This window comes from Notolepis coatsorum, assembly GCF_963971535.1.
Source record: "Notolepis coatsorum genome assembly, contig: SCAFFOLD_430, whole genome shotgun sequence".
NCBI classification, from domain to species: domain Eukaryota; kingdom Metazoa; phylum Chordata; class Actinopteri; order Aulopiformes; family Paralepididae; genus Notolepis; species Notolepis coatsorum.
The window spans coordinates 79,776-95,586 of NW_028173851.1; the positions used below are offsets into that span (position 1 = coordinate 79,776).

Sequence of the window (15,811 nt, forward strand, 5' to 3'; positions counted from 1 at the left end):
CTCTACATATGTTCAGATCCATTCCGTCATCATCCCCCAGAAATGAACGTGAATCTGTCGACAACCAAAACGGGTCGTCGGAAGAGGAAAAACCTCCATCCCAGTTGCTTTATAAAAACGCTGTTTTAACCCCAAGCAACCAAGGCGTGCCAGTCAGTCGCCTGATTACAGAACACCCCGAGCTAGCACTATGCGTGCGTTGGGACACAACCACATCAATGAACAGGCTATTTAGACCTGTCATTGAATCCCCAAGGCGCCCAGGGGAACGACAAGAGGGGTGTGATACTTCCTAACTCCAACTCTTTTTAATAGAAAAGAAGGAAGCACCAACAGTATGTATCCCAGTCTACACAGCCGGGGGTAAAACATTTTCACATTTTTACATCCCACCACCCTCCCATAGGAAGGAGACGGAAATCCCCAGAGAGACTTCCCACGCGAGCTGTACAGATTGAAAAGAATATATTGCACCTTGAGCCATGTAAAAGTTTGGTTTTAGGGCTCTCCGGGGAGGAGGCACTGAACCCATACACACTCAATAATCAAATTGAATCGAATACACACACAATAGAGTAGGACTCCTTCTTGAGGTTCCACTCACCTTGACAATCTGAGGAGGAGGCTCTGTACTCTGAGGAGGCTCCCTCACATGGAAGGAGAGTCCCAACTCACAGAAGGCCCGAATAGGAGCTTCGTGAGGAGGAGCCCTGACCACCCCCCGAAACAGATCCATCATATGGACCTGAACAGCACACGGAAGTCCTACCAACAGAGTGGCACAGTGACGTACTCTATGGCGGGGGAATTTCTGCGGTGCACACGCCCAATATTCCAGGGCGTGGGACCAGGAAAACTCCCCCCCCCCCCCCCCCCCTCACCCTGTAACATGCCGAACCGCAACGTGACAGGAACCTTGAAGGACAGGTGGGTTTACCCCTGACCAACAGAAAAAAGGGGGAGGAAAGGTTATCAGTTCACCCCTTTACGACCCCATACCCATGATACGATGTAATGACAAAAAGAGTATGACGCAGTCATAGTCAGCTCCATGAAGCGTCTAACAGCTTCACACAGCGCATGTGCTAACCTGCTATCTGATTTTTACTAAGGAAAAAAACACAGAATAGAGAGGGCCCTCCAAGAGCCCCGGTACCAAACTTACACATGTGCTTCTGTGGCCAGCCCAACCCAGTTGTAGGTCACACGACACACACAACCCATTATCACCTACAAAAAATGGCAAAAACACTCTACAGAGGAACGCCGTTTTTCATAATGAGAGAATACATAATTCTCTATTAGTATCGGCCACAGGCCTTGCTAAGCACAAACGAAAAGCGACCAAACAATCTTTTCTTTTAGGAAAATAAAGTTCCTCAAGCAGTTTTAGCACAACCTCAGCAATCAAGCTAAGGGTTACATCGTATCCCTACCACACAGTGACACAATATAGTGTAACAACATGTCTGAGAGGAGGATGAAGAAGTCCCCAGGGAACCGGGGGGAAACACAACCCTCCTACTTTACCCTTAATACGGCCAGTTAAACAGGTAAACCTGTTAATATGTGAACACACTGTTCATTGTCATTACAGGCTGAGAAAAGAATCATTCTTTACTCATATGTCACTAAGCATAGCTTTATAGGTTAGTTTAACCCCCTTAGTTGTGAGTACACGGTACATGAACACACAATGTTTCTCAACACAACAAACCAGATCATTTTCACATCTGTAACAAACAACCCGATTTGCATGGAGAAGCTACTACCAGTGACAAGACAATTCACACATAACTCGCGTCGTATCCTAAATGTAGTGCAGCAACACTCGTTTTGGAAAACATCGTTATTTACAAAACATTTAGAAGGGAAAGCAAGAAGAATTGTTCAAGGTCTGGTCAGGACCTTGCCTACCTTGAACGCAGATCAAGCGAAACTGCAGTCTCTAACAAGGCACCGTAGTAAACACAGCCGTCCTGTGTTGTCGACCTGGGCAGCGTCGCCGCTCCATCCCGCCGCTACGGTCCCCCTTGTTGACGCAGTCCTCGCCGTCCTGGCTCAGGGCAGGTTCGACGAACATCCTCTGTCAAAGATGACGTCGTAGTCAAGAGTGTTTAAAACATGTTATAGTCACAGCACGTTCAACAGTGTAGCATTAAGCTAACGGCCGCCCTCGGCCGATGGCAGCAAGCTAACATTTCCTAGCCTAGCCTAGGTAGGCCACAACTAGCACGCAAGCTAACGTTTCCTAGCCTAGTGATCACAACAGGCTAGCGCCGCAGCTAACAGCTGACTGGCTAACAGTAGGCCACCACTAGCACGTAAGCTAAGCAGCTATCACCTGAACTTGTACACAATGATATAACTGTAGCAGGGTGGATTATCCCTGCTTCGTGGGAACTGTGGTGTGCGGTCAATAGGTATCGAGACACAGTAGCACTCTGGCCAGCTGCACCTCCATCTTTGGGGTCCGGAGCGTCAACTGGAGGCTGGCAGTGGGGATGTATGAGGCCCAGGATTTACAAACCTGGTCCGGTACTCTGGTCTTCCTCCCTCTCTCTGGAGCAGTCAACAGTACTCCCCAACACACCCTCACCCTCCACGATTGACTCTTTTGCCCTCCCACACCTAATGACCGGATGGTAGATAAATAACTTGGTTCCCCCCGCAAGCAGTACCCTCCCTTAGTGACACCAGAAACCTTACAATAGAAATGGAAGGTAGAATAGGAAGGGGTTAAGGTTAAATATATTACCCGCATCAAAGGGTTAAGGTTAGGGTTAGGAATAATAAAAGACACGCACACAGTGCTCCCGTTCTGGATGAATGTATTGTAACTCAGCCTAGTTACAACAATGCTACGTCTGGTGATTACTGCACCATGGGTATCCACCTTTTTCGGTATCTTCTACCTCAGGTTCGGTCCGCATCGGCATGCGAGACAGGGCGTCTGCGTTTTGGTTGAGTCGACCAGGCTTGTATTGGACCACGAAGTCGTACTCTGCGAGCTGAGCGTTCCAACGCTGCTCCACTGCTCCCAGGTTGGCCGTACCTAGGTGTTTCAGTGGGTTATGGTCGGTGATCACGGTGAACTGGGCGTACATCAAGAGGTCTCGGAACTTCTCAGTGACTGCCCACTTCAGGGCGAGGAGTTCCAGCTTGAACGCGCTATAGTTCTGGTCATTCCTTTCGGACCCCCGCAGACCTTGGCTCGCAAAGGCGATGACTCGCTCCACGCCCTCTTGCTTCTGGCTTAGTACTGCTCCCAGTCCCAAATAGCTCCCGTCGGTGGTCACTATGAAGGGGAGTTGGAGATCGGGGTAGGCCAGCACCGGAGGCGTCAAGAGGCACTCTCGCAGATGATCGAAGGCCGTCTGACACTGCAGAGTCCACTTGAAGGCCTCGGGCCGGCCTTTAGCGAACCCCTTCTTTTCTTTTCCCATCAGGGCATGCAGGGGCTGGGCCACTTGGGCGAAGCGGGGCACGAACCGCCGATAATAGGACAGGAACCCGATAACCTGCCTCACCTCCTTCGCAGAGCGTGGCGCTGGCCAGTCCTCCAACGCCTTCACCTTGTCGGTGTCGACCTGTACGCCGGCTGCGGAGACAATGTGCCCCAGGAATTTGACCTCGGTCTTCAGAAGGAAGCACTTTCGGGGCTTGAGTTTGAGCCCATGTTCCCGCAGTCGTCCAAACACCAGGTCTAACTTCTGGCAATGGCTCTCGAAGTCCCGGGCGAACACCAAGACGTCGTCCAAGTAGACGAGTAGGACGTCGAAGGCCAGGTCTCCCAGCACGGCGGTCATCAACCGCTGTAAGGTTGCGGGTGCGTTACACAAGCCGAAGGGCATGCGGGTCCACTGATAGAGGCCGAAGGGCGTCGTGACGGCTGTTTTCTCTTGATCCTCTTCTTTCACCGCCACTTGGAAGTAGCCAGCGGTGAGGTCGAGTGAGGAGAAGATCTTGGCCTGCCCCAAGGCGTCTAGGGACTCCTCAATGCGAGGTAGGGGGTAGGCATCTCGGTGCGTCACGTTATTGAGGCGGCGGTAGTCACAGCAGAACCGCACGGAGCCGTCTTTCTTTATGACGATCACGGCCGGTGACGCCCACGGGCTGCAGCTCTCTACTAGCACCCCCTGGTCCACCAGGTCTTGTACGTGCCGCTTCACCTCCTGAAACACGTGAGGCGGTATTCGGCGATGCCGTTGCTTGACCGGGGACGCGTTGCCGGTGGGGACGTAGTGAGTGACCGTGGTAGTGTAACCGTAGTCTCCGTCGTCCACGGAGAACACTGCCTTGGTTTCTCCAGCACTTGATTTAGTCGGCTCACTTGGGCCGGCGTGAGATCTTGCAGATTCGCCTGCACGGGCACGGCCAGTCCTCGGACTCTCCCGTACAGCTCTACTTCGGGTGGGCTGTCTCGAGCCTCAATCGCCGTCACTCGGACGCCTCCGTCTACTTCCTCCACGGTCACCCTCTCCTTAGGTCGCACTTGACGGGGGCAGTGGAGCTCCGCCAGCCTGGACCTGGGTCTGAGCACCATCTCAACGTTGGTCGGGTTCAACACCCGCACCGGCACTCTTCCCTGTCGAGCGTAGGTCACCACGTTTGCCACCAGCATTCCGGGGGGCAGGTTCGCACTTGGCGTGTTCTCTAGCATCACGGGGCGTCGCGTCCCCACTGTCGTCTCGCAGCGGCCTGAGACGATCACTTCGCTGTGTGGGGGAATAACCACCAGCTCTCGGCCGGCCACTTTGACGTATCCCATACTTCCCGGGGTGGCACACTCTCGGGCCTCTTGGGCCATGGCGGTGACGATACGGCGGATGGCGATGCTCCTAGCGTCGACCCGTCTTCGGCTCGCCAGGCGCATCCCCTTGATTCCTCGGAACAGGCCGTCTACCCCACCGAGCACGTTCATGCCCAGAAGTCCCTGGACGGCGTCTCCTGGTGCCATTCGGGCGGGGTCGTCCTTGAGGATGAATATACATTTCCCCGCAAACGTCATCTCTAGGCACTGCACTTCGGCGTACATACACTGAATACTTGGATAAATGTTTAACCGCACGTTACCTATACAGCACACTGTAACTGCTATAACTCGATTGCTAGTGCCTGGCTCTGCAACCATTGTTCATATAATACCGCTGGTACTGCTAGGATATCGTGTCCACTAGCCAGTACTCGTTATCACCCGTTGTCCTCTTACGGGGCCCCCTGGCATAACGTCAGCAACAGGGCTATCCAGAGCCCTGTTAGCTGCGACTACTCGTTGTCAAGTTCACTGCCGAAGAGAGCGACTTCCGCTGGACTCCTCCCTTTATCATCTCCCAGCTCTCTCCGCCACTCTCTGCCTGCTACTGCCCCCTGCAGGTCCCGCCTGCCAGTCACAAGGGGAGACGCATTGTAGAATATGAATCAGTACTGTCATTTATAATCCGTATTCCAATGCTCTTCGGAAGGGGACGTTTGTGTCATTGCTCGTGTGAATCAATGACACTAGTTAGAATGTCTTTGTGTACAAAAAGGGATATAAACACAGTCAGCAGTTCTGAATAATATACCATATTTTCCAGACTGCTACATAACAATCACTCAGACAGGCCGCCGTTCTGAAACCCTCCTCACTGTTTAAGAGAGAAGAGAAACGAAATGTTAACACAGTTTTACAACGGTGATTTTACCAACATCCGACGGAGCCAGCACAAGTCCCATCTGGGCCGTAGCTGACTTGAACACAGATTTTCCGATAACGAACATCCATGCCCATATTTCCTCGTGAGGGAATACTCTCATTTGTATATGAAAGACGGGGCCTCACGGTGACAGAGAAACATCCACTCGTCCAGAAAACACAGGGATCACCAGTGTTACTGGTCGTGGCCCACTAGTTAACTATAATGGGCTTCAGACCAAGGTCTTCCGCCGTTGCCTAAGAGGCTGAACAAAAGACCCTAATCTGGGGCCGGTGTTCGTAAACATTGTCAGCTAGCCCCCATAGCACTAACAGACAAGTGGAGCTCGCAAGCAAAACATTACTCACCAACCTGGAACCCACCGCTTCTCACAACAGCGGTGCGTCCTACAGTTCAGCTGTGTCGCTGAAAGGTTTTACCGCAACCAGCCACAGCAATGAAGACTGCAGTTGGGAGGCATGTAGCGGCGTGCTCCCAATACAAAAACCGGTGAAGGTTTTTAGAATGATCACCATCTTCCAGACACTCCAGTGACGAAGACAATATCGCCGTATTTTCTCGAAAATAGTGAGAGAGAAAATAAAGATATGATGTCAACGTATCTCCTTGTTCTTCCTTTCCTCAGAGTAAATATTTTTCTCCACGTCAAGTGGGCATGTGAGCAGCACTTAGCTTGTGATGAAATTTGAGAAGGAGATGAGTGTGTGGCACCACCCCTGCTTATGTAGGTAAGCGGATGGGGGTGTGGCCAGATGAATGCTGGCATGTAAAGGTACATTTTGAAATTTATTCAGTGTATATACGCTGAAGCGAGATATATGCAATATGACGCTGAGCGGGAGCTAGTATGACACAGAACACACATTAATTGAAGTTTTATTGACAAAACCATCCGCAGAAAAAGTAGTTCCCAAAAAAAAAAGGGACGTTTCCTCCATGTGGAAGCAGCTCGGAAGTGCATCCAACTGTTCTCAGTAACACATCCAACAAACTAACACATCCAACTGTCTCTCAACTAAGACATCCAACAAACTAACACATCCAACTGTCTTTCAACTAAGACATCTAACAAACTAACACATCCAACTGTCTCTCAACTAATGCATCCAACAAACTAACACATCCAACTTTTCTTTGTTTTTGAACCTACTTTCTATAGAACTTCATTCTTAGATGCTTCTATAGAAAGTAGGTAAAAAAAAAAAAAAAAATAAAATCTTTGCCCTATAGGAGGAACATTTTTTTAACCTACTTTCTATAGAAGCAGCTGGGAGGTGCGCTGTTTTAAGTGAGCGTGGATTATTGAATTGATTGATTGCACATTTTATTACTGTCCGCCTTGTTTCCAACTGGTTAAGCTTGGCGACTATTTCGAAGTCGCCCTCTTTCGAAGTTGGTTATGCTTAGAGTTTGGAATCAGGGCTGGTGGTCTATCACGCTGCTCTAAAGACAAACTCTAAGCATAACCAACTTCGAAAGAGGTCGACTTCGAAAGAGTCGCCAAGCTTAACCAGTTGGAAACAAGGCGGACAGTAATACAATTTGCAATCAATCAATCAATCAATTCAATAATCCACGCTCACTTAAAACAGCGCACCTCCCAGCTGCTTCTATAGAAAGTACGTTTAACATTTTTTTAATAATAATTCCCTCTTATAGCGCAAAGAAAACTTATTTTTCCCCCCTATAGGGCAAAGAACATTTTTTTTGTTTTTGTTTTACCTACTTTCTATAGAAGCAGCTTGGAGGTGCGCTGTTTTAAGTGAGCGTGGATTATTGAATTGATTGATTGATTAATTGCACATTTTATTACTGTCCGCCTTGTTTCCAACTGGTTAAGCTTGGCGACTCTTTCGAAGTCGCTCTCTTTCGAAGTTGGTTAAGGTTAGAGTTTCAAGTATCAATAACCAACTCCACCCCTTCCTTTAGGAATTAATGTGGCTCTCCAGGGAAAGGCTACTCAGTCAGCTTTCCATTTACATGGCTTGGCTGGAAATGCCATTGATGGGAACCGTGATGCAATTTGGGCACATGGATCCTGTATCCACACTACGAAAACCATGAGACCCTGGTGGAGAGTGAACCTTGTGAAGACCCATAAAGTGTTCAGTGTTACCGTCACCAACTATAGATATACACCCAGTCGACTCAATGGAGCTGAGATCCGCATTGGAGATTCTCTGGATGACAATGGCAACACCAACCCCAGGTGACAATGTCTTTTTTTTCTGAACCTATGCAATACATCAGCCATTCAGGGGACTTGGAGATTTGTAGTCTACTTCACAAGCTCTACTGCAAAAAACACGGTGACGTGTATTGTCTGTCCTCATGCAGATGTGCTGTGATCTCCTTCATCCCTGGCGGCTCCTCCTCGACCTTCCAGTGTAACGGCATGGACGGACGCTATGTTAACGTGGTCATTCCTAACAGGATTGAGTGGCTGATTCTGTGTGAGGTGGAGGTGTATGGTTCACCTCTGGAATAATTCAGATGTCCTCACAGTATGCTTCAGCTGTGTGATGTAATGAGTGAGCTCTACCTACAGTACACTTTGATATTGCTATATTATCTGGGTTAGGCTACTTGAGCATTCCTTCTTTGAGTACATTTTGGGTCCTGTCCTCTTTACCATTTATGTTAATGTAATTTATATTGTCTCTTCATTGAGTGGCTTTCAAGTTCATCTTCATGCTGATGATGACACTATTGTTTGTGTATTGTATTGATGATTATGTACTAGCCACTGAACACCTGCAACTTTACTGTAATGCTCTACAATATGCTCTTATTAATATTAAATTGGTATATAATGCAAATGAAACAAATGCATGCTGTTTACTAGAGCCAGATATATTGATTATAATAGTATGTATACTGTATATCCGTTGAGAATGGATCTAACATTGAGAGAGTTACATATAAATATCTGGGCATCTGGCTTGATCTTTAGAAATGTACATTTAAATAACATGTAGACAATCTTATCAGCAAACTGACATGAATTGGCTCCTTTTAGAGAAACAGAACCAGCTTCCCTGATTAGTAGAAAGATAATTGTTGAAGCAGTTTTCAACAGTTCATCAGTTTTGGATTATGGGATGTAATTAATAGAAATGCTGCTCGTTCCGCTATCACTAATCGTTCACTGCTACCTGGGAAGGCAAGTGACCTCATACACACTACTTTTAAAGTGATATACCCCAGTGCACATAAATAATGAAATACATATACAGAGAATAATTAATGAGTCAAACGCAAGGAGAGGGGATTTTCACTGTATGTAAAACCATGATCACAAAAACACTGCTTCAACGTGTAACTGTTTTAATTGATCTTTATTTTCATCTGGGTTCTTCAAGTTTTAAATAAATGTTTGAAATTAAATGAAACAAATGTGTGGATGTACTGTAATATATCCCGTTCAGTGTTGGGGAGTATTTAACTACATATAGTTAAATTACTAGTTTAACTACAATTTGCAGTAGTTGGGTGTACAGTAGTTTAACTACATAACTACTTTGGTTCATGCAATTTAGGTAGGTAATTATAAACTACACACATGTCCCTAGAAATGTAGCATTCTAGCATCCTGATTCCACTTCAATAATTGCTCCCGATCCTCTCTTTAAAACACATCATCAGGCTGCCTAAGTGAGGATTGACCTGCCCTATAGTCTCTAAATCAAACAGACCTACACTTTACTCAGTGTCAGTTCAGTTGTACCTCTGTGTAACAATATGAATTACAGACTCAGATTGTAATAGTTTTCTGTGATTTAGTGTACTGTAGTTAATCTCTTAAACCCTAGCCATATTTTCAGAAAATTCGCTTAAAAGTACATACCCAAGTAAATGGAAGATGGAAGATGGAAGGTCCATTTGTATGTTCTTGGTATCTAGGGACATCTATGGACCTCAGGGAATGTATTCCCAGTGTCAGGAATATTGTGTCTGTTACTATGCTTGAATAAATTGTAATGAACCAAAGGAGAATATAAATAACACCATGACTAAAGTGAGAAAAAAAAGAAACGCAACATTACTTAATACTGATCTATTTATGTGGCGGCTGAGTGGCGCAGTGGGCAAGGCGCTCACCACTAACGCAGGAGATGCTGGTATCGAGCCCAGCTCTCGGCGTTGCTACCGGCTTGGCCGGCCGTCATACTAACACAATTGGCAGTGTTAGAGGGTGGGAAAGCCGGTGGGTGGGGATTGGACGTTGTGGACAGCGACTCCTACAGGTCGGTTTGGTGACGCCGGTACGGCGGAAACAGGAAGTATCGGGGGCAGCCTCCCACGCGTTACTCCTCGCCACTGAGAGTTCGAGCTGTTTTAAAAAAAAAATTAAATGAGGAGAAAAAGTGGATACAAAAAATACTGATCTATTTATGACGTGAAATAAATCTTGTACCAGTTTTTTTTTTCAAATGTAGCCGAAAGTAAAGACCCTAACCCTATCAAAACAGCAGTCAAAGTGTATATTTTTCAGCACTATGTTTGTTTACCAATGATTGTAAGTAGGGAATAGTGTTAATTTTGTCAACTAAAATGATGACGAAAGATGTTCGTCAACGAAGGTTTTTTTCATGACGACAACGAGACGTGACGTCACGTTATTGAAGACCGTGTGACGCTAACGAGACTAAATAGTTTATTAAATATCGTTGACCACAACTGAGGACACAAAAATGTAATTTACAAAAACCAGGACGAAATTTCTCTTCATGTATGTTGATATTGTTGACTAAAACAAGACGAGACAAAATAATTATAACTTTTCTTAATGCCATCGTCCCGAGTCAGAGCAGTGTGACAGGGAGCTCTATTAGCATTAGCTGAAGAGCTATTTGAAAAGCTAGTTTTAGCTTAACGTTACCTTGGCTAAAGTTGGGACTATTCATAATCCAGCTGCAGACCTGCAAGCAAAGTACAGCAAGTTGGCAAAGGAGTATTCCAAGGTAAATCACTTTTTCACCAGTAACGTTACATTGTTTGTATTTCCATCTAGCTCGCGTTAACTAGTGGCTAACCTAGCGCACGCTAATGTGCCTAACTGATCGACCTCTCGCACACAATTAATGACATGTTGCGGACAGGCATACCGGTGACCATGTTTAGCTTTTAGTGCCAAATGATAAGAGTCTGAGGCGGAGTCTCAAAAGAGAATGTTGAAAATGTATTGTGCATTAAAAATTAAAAACTAGCTGACCTAAACGGAGCCTTCTGGAAGCAAGTGCAACAACGTATAATGTCCGTGTGGAACCAATGTGCCAACAACCTTTCCGTGGGTGAAGCATACTGTAGTTGTCATTTAATGATACTAATACTAATCTATACAATCACCTGTTGTTGAATAAATACCATTACTTTCTAGTTATTACTAAAAAAAAAACAGTATATATAAAACAGTAGCTGTAAAAAAGAAAAGAAAAAAAAAGTTTTATAATTTATATAATATAATAATTTTTTAGTACATTAACACTTTGAGCGCCACGCCTGGTTTTCCGTTTTACCGGCTGAATGCCACCATCGGCGCCAATGTTAACGTTAATATCGCCTAATCTATGTTTTAAATTATGGCTATGTGTCTAATCTGCCCATCGCATTATCAAATACTATTTTCCAGTCAGTGCTGTGAAGGCAGATTGTTTTTTTATCGCGTCGTTTCCGTTTCAGAGCAGTTAGAAAAGCCCCCGTTTTGATATAAAAAACAGCTCATTCTGGAGCATTCTATGAAAATCGTCTTTTAGTGGAATATTCCACAACGTTGATATTCGTCGGCCTTTTTATGAATCGTTTTCAAATAAACGCTAGATGATCAATATTATACGTGCACGCAAGCACATTACGGCCGCGCACTGATAATCGCTCCGTTGATTTCCTCACGGACTTTTACAGTGAAACCGAAAGAGGACATTTCACAAAACAGCTTATAACTTCATCAAACTTACTCTGATTATCCTAACACTGATAACATAGAGTCCTTACCTGACATCAGATGGTATCCAACTGGTATATTCCAATTCCTGATCACCATTCGAAAAAATCGATACGTGTATGGATCCAACGCAATACTGTAGATCTCCATGATCAACGGGGATCTGAGGTTCCAGAATGAACTGTGGTAACCCCGGCTGGATCAGTGAACTGGAAAATGTGGAGTACCGGATTTTTTTCCCCATTCATTTTCATTGAGTCCATTCCAAAATCACTTATGTCATCTGGGAGACGACAGGGGGCGCTTTTTTCCATAGTGATCGCCGGCGCCCCTCGGCTATACTCGGGGTGATGCAATAATTTTTCAGATCGCAAAAAAAAAAAAAAAAAAAAAATCCGAGAAATCTCGTGAGTGGCTAGCAACCACCTATAAAAAAACCAGAGAAATCTCGTGAGTGGCACGGAAAGTGTTAACACATCCACCGCCGGAAACGTTATTGCCCACCATGCTTTGACTGCCAGACCACGCTGTACAGCGATATTGAGATCAATATTTAATTTTTTCGCCATGGCATTCATAATTCATATATACACCTCCGGCGCTGAAGCTGGACCCTACGGCTCATTACAACGACGGCTCAATACCGCCGCCTGGTGGATGGTCGGGCGAGTTACACTGGTAAGATATGGCTGCTGTGCGTCGATTAAATTCATCCGGCCGCCAGATATCGCAAGGCTCCCGACAGACACTATAGTACATATCGATCGCTTTATAAACCTAATAATCGATATGATTTCGGCGTTTATTGCGACATACAAACCGGAAATGGACCTAGGCGATCGACGTCCTATACCTGGGATATTTCACCGCCAGTCTCATTGACGCACGGTAAGAGGACGCTGACGCTATTTTCAGCCCAATTGTTTATTTATTTCACTGCAAACCGATCTGATCAATATATCACCCATACTACATAAAGCATTTACTGACGATCACGGAATTATAAACGACCCCCCCCCCCTTTCATCCGGGCATTATGACGCATAACGTATAGGATCATATACAGTTGAATTTTTGTATATAGCGTGTATCGGGAATAAACGGCAATTGATCATCTATATATGCGTTTATGCCTATAACTCACGTTCTATGAATTACTGCAGAAAACGATAAAAACATACTTATATTCTAGAAGGTATTTTTGTATGAATCTATGAATGAAAAAGTATAACGTTCCTACATCCTGAACGATAGATAATCGATGTTGAATGGGCCATAGTAATGTCAATTTAGCAATACAATTTAAAAAGTTATAGCCCTGCAAAGAAGGTGAACATCTCCATAGGCTTAGAGTGGTGGCAGACTGGCTATATTGATGGATATAACCAGTGGCAGGGAATGTGTTAACTAAAAATAGACAAAAATGTCATCCGTTTTCGTCTACAAAATCTAGACAAAAAAAAAAGACAAAATTGAGACAAAAACTGACTAAGACTAAAATGCTCAGACATTTAGTTGACTAAAACTGACCAAACGAAAAATAAATGAAGATGACTAAATATGATGAAAACTAAAAAGGAGCACTTGACACATGACTAAGACTAAAACTAAAATGAAAATAGCTGCCCAAGTGTTATTAGCTATTATTCACTGCCATTTGCAGTGTTTATTAAGTTACACACACTGTGAAATTCCAATGGATATCCTTTCAGATCGATGAGTCACAGACTTGGACTTTTGAAAGATCTGACATAAAATGTACTTTATTGTGCTGAAACTGTGAGGATTGGTTCTTTCCCCACCACAGGCTTCTTAAGGTACTGTGATGATTGGTCCGTTCCCCGCCACACGCTCCGTTCCTTTAAGGTACTATGTTGATTGATGCATTCCCCGCCACACGCTCCGTTCCTTTAAGGTACTGTGAGGATTCTGTGATGATTGGTCCGTTGCCGAACGCACACTTCTAAGTCAAGTATCAATTACCATCACGCACCTGATGTGTGTTCTAATCAGCGCCCCAGAGGCTTCATATACTCTGACCTTCTGTCATTCGAGGCCGGGTCGTTTTGAGTACTACTGTTCTGGAATACAACTGCATATACCTGCCTTTCCCCGTCACTGTTCCTGTCTTCTTTCTCTCCAGGACCTTTTTGTGGAGAACCGCTGTGGAGAACCTGGTTCCCCGTTTGGAGCTGCGCACCGTTATCTGCCCGCTTTACGCGTTGCGCTCTGGTGAGTTTTTGGAAACAGTTCCTTTTGGATTATCAGTTTTTTGTGTGTTTGGTGAACACTGAAGAAATACCGTTTTTGTTTTGTACTGGACTCAGCTAATTTGTGTGTTAGGATAACACTGAAGAATTCCGTTTTGTTTCGCACTGGACTCAGCTAATTTGTGTGTTAGAATAACACTGAAGAATACCGTGTTGTTTTTCACTGGACTCAGCTAACTTGTGTGTGGTACACCGAAGATCAAGTCACTTGGGATTAATACTGGACTCAGTCACCTCTCTGCCTCTGTGTGTTCGTTGGGCCGTTTCTGATTTCTCTCTCTCTCCGTTTTCCACCGTGAGTCAAAGCTGGGAGTATCTGCAGAGCCGCTACAACGTCACATGCCAATTCCTCACCACTATCTACTGGGAGTGTCTGCAGAGCCGCTACATCGTCACATGCCAGATCCCCATTTGTTTGATTACTGTACCTCATCCATCTTGTGACTCTGTAAATAAATACGCCCTAGCTTTTGGCTAACTCTGAACTTCCTGTCTGTGCCGTTGCGTTTGAGGTCGGTTACAAACCATAACATTACGACCCGGCCATGACGACCTCAGCCGACACAGACAGGATTAGGGCAGCGTTGGCGGTCCAGATCGAGTTGGTCAACGACCACACCCAACAGTTGGATGCGGCTGCGGCCGCTTTACAGGACCTCCGGGCCGAGGTCCAGCTTATTCTGGATGCCATTGACACCCAGGAGTATCAGCAGGCTGTTGTTCTGCACCAGCTTCAGGCTCTCCGTACATCATTAAACACTCTGCTTTTGACCCCACCTGTCCCAGGAGTCTCGGCCAGCTCACCACCCGCGGCAGACCTCGCACCTCGGGAGCCCCGTCTCTCCGAACCACGTCTGTTCGAGGGTAACTTCGAGGATTGTGCCACATTTATCATGCAGTGTGAGTTGGTCTTCCTTCATCAACCCAGCCGTTTTTCGTCAGAGGGATCCCGAGTAGCCTACATGACTAACCTGCTCACGGGCCGAGCAGCACAGTGGGTTACTGCCTCCTGGGCAATGGGGGCTGATTTCTGTTTTTCCTACCCAGACTTCGTGGCAGAGCTCTGCAGGGTTTTTCACCACCCAGCCCGTGGCCAGGACCCAGGAGCTCGGTTGGGCACCTTCCGGCAGGACAGTGGCAGTGACAGAGACTACGCGCTGGAGTTCAGACTGGCCGCAACGGAGAGCGGTTGGAACGATCAAGCGATTCGTCTCACCTTCCTGAGGGGGCTCAACGACGCAGTAAGGGACCAGCTCGCGACCCAAGAGGAGCCCGATTCTCTCGAGGGCCTGATCAGCCTCGCTATCCGCATCGACGGACGCCTCCGGGAGAGAAGGCGTGAGCGAGCACGACGGGGACCCCCAGACCTACCCCCCGAGTACCACGACCTCGAGGAGGTTTTCAGTAAGTCCAGGGCTCAGGTCTTTCTGCCTCACCGGCCTTACGACTGTGCCATCGACCTCCGCTCAGGGGCTCCCTTTCCCGGCGGCCGCCTCTACAGTGCTGACCGTCCTGCCCCCTCCGTGACCAGTGGGTTTTTTCCCTCCCGAGCCGTGACCGAGGAGGAACCCATGCAGCTGGGACGCAACCGCCTTAGCCCGGCCGAACGGGAGTCCAGGCTCAGGTCCGGCCTTTGCCTCTACTGCGGCCGGGATGGACACCGTGTCTCCAATTGCCCTACCCGGCCAAGAAGACCAGGCTCGCCGGGACCCCGGGAGATCCTGGTGAGCCGTTTTTCCTGTTCCCCCACCCATGCACCACCTAACCGTCTGGCGAACGTCACCCTAGCCTGGGCGGACCAGCGGGCGACGGTGGGTGCACTCATTGACTCTGGTGCTGATGGGAGTTTCCTGGACGTTGAGTTTGCCACCCGGGCCAACATTCCACTTGAGGACCTC

General features: G+C 46.8%; 1 protein-coding gene across 1 annotated transcript in view; it reads left to right on the top strand.

The window, feature by feature from the left end:
* Positions 1–9,095, top strand: part of LOC311247683 (uncharacterized protein) — a 35,714-nt gene extending 26,619 nt beyond the window's left edge. The window contains exons 5-6 of the mRNA XM_084338693.1: positions 7,629–7,908; positions 8,037–9,095. Coding sequence (XP_084194819.1) covers positions 7,629–7,908; positions 8,037–8,187 — 431 coding nt within the window. The 3' untranslated portion in view covers positions 8,188–9,095. The remainder of the gene's footprint in view (positions 1–7,628; positions 7,909–8,036) is intronic.
* Positions 9,096–15,811: the final 6,716 nt, after the last annotated feature.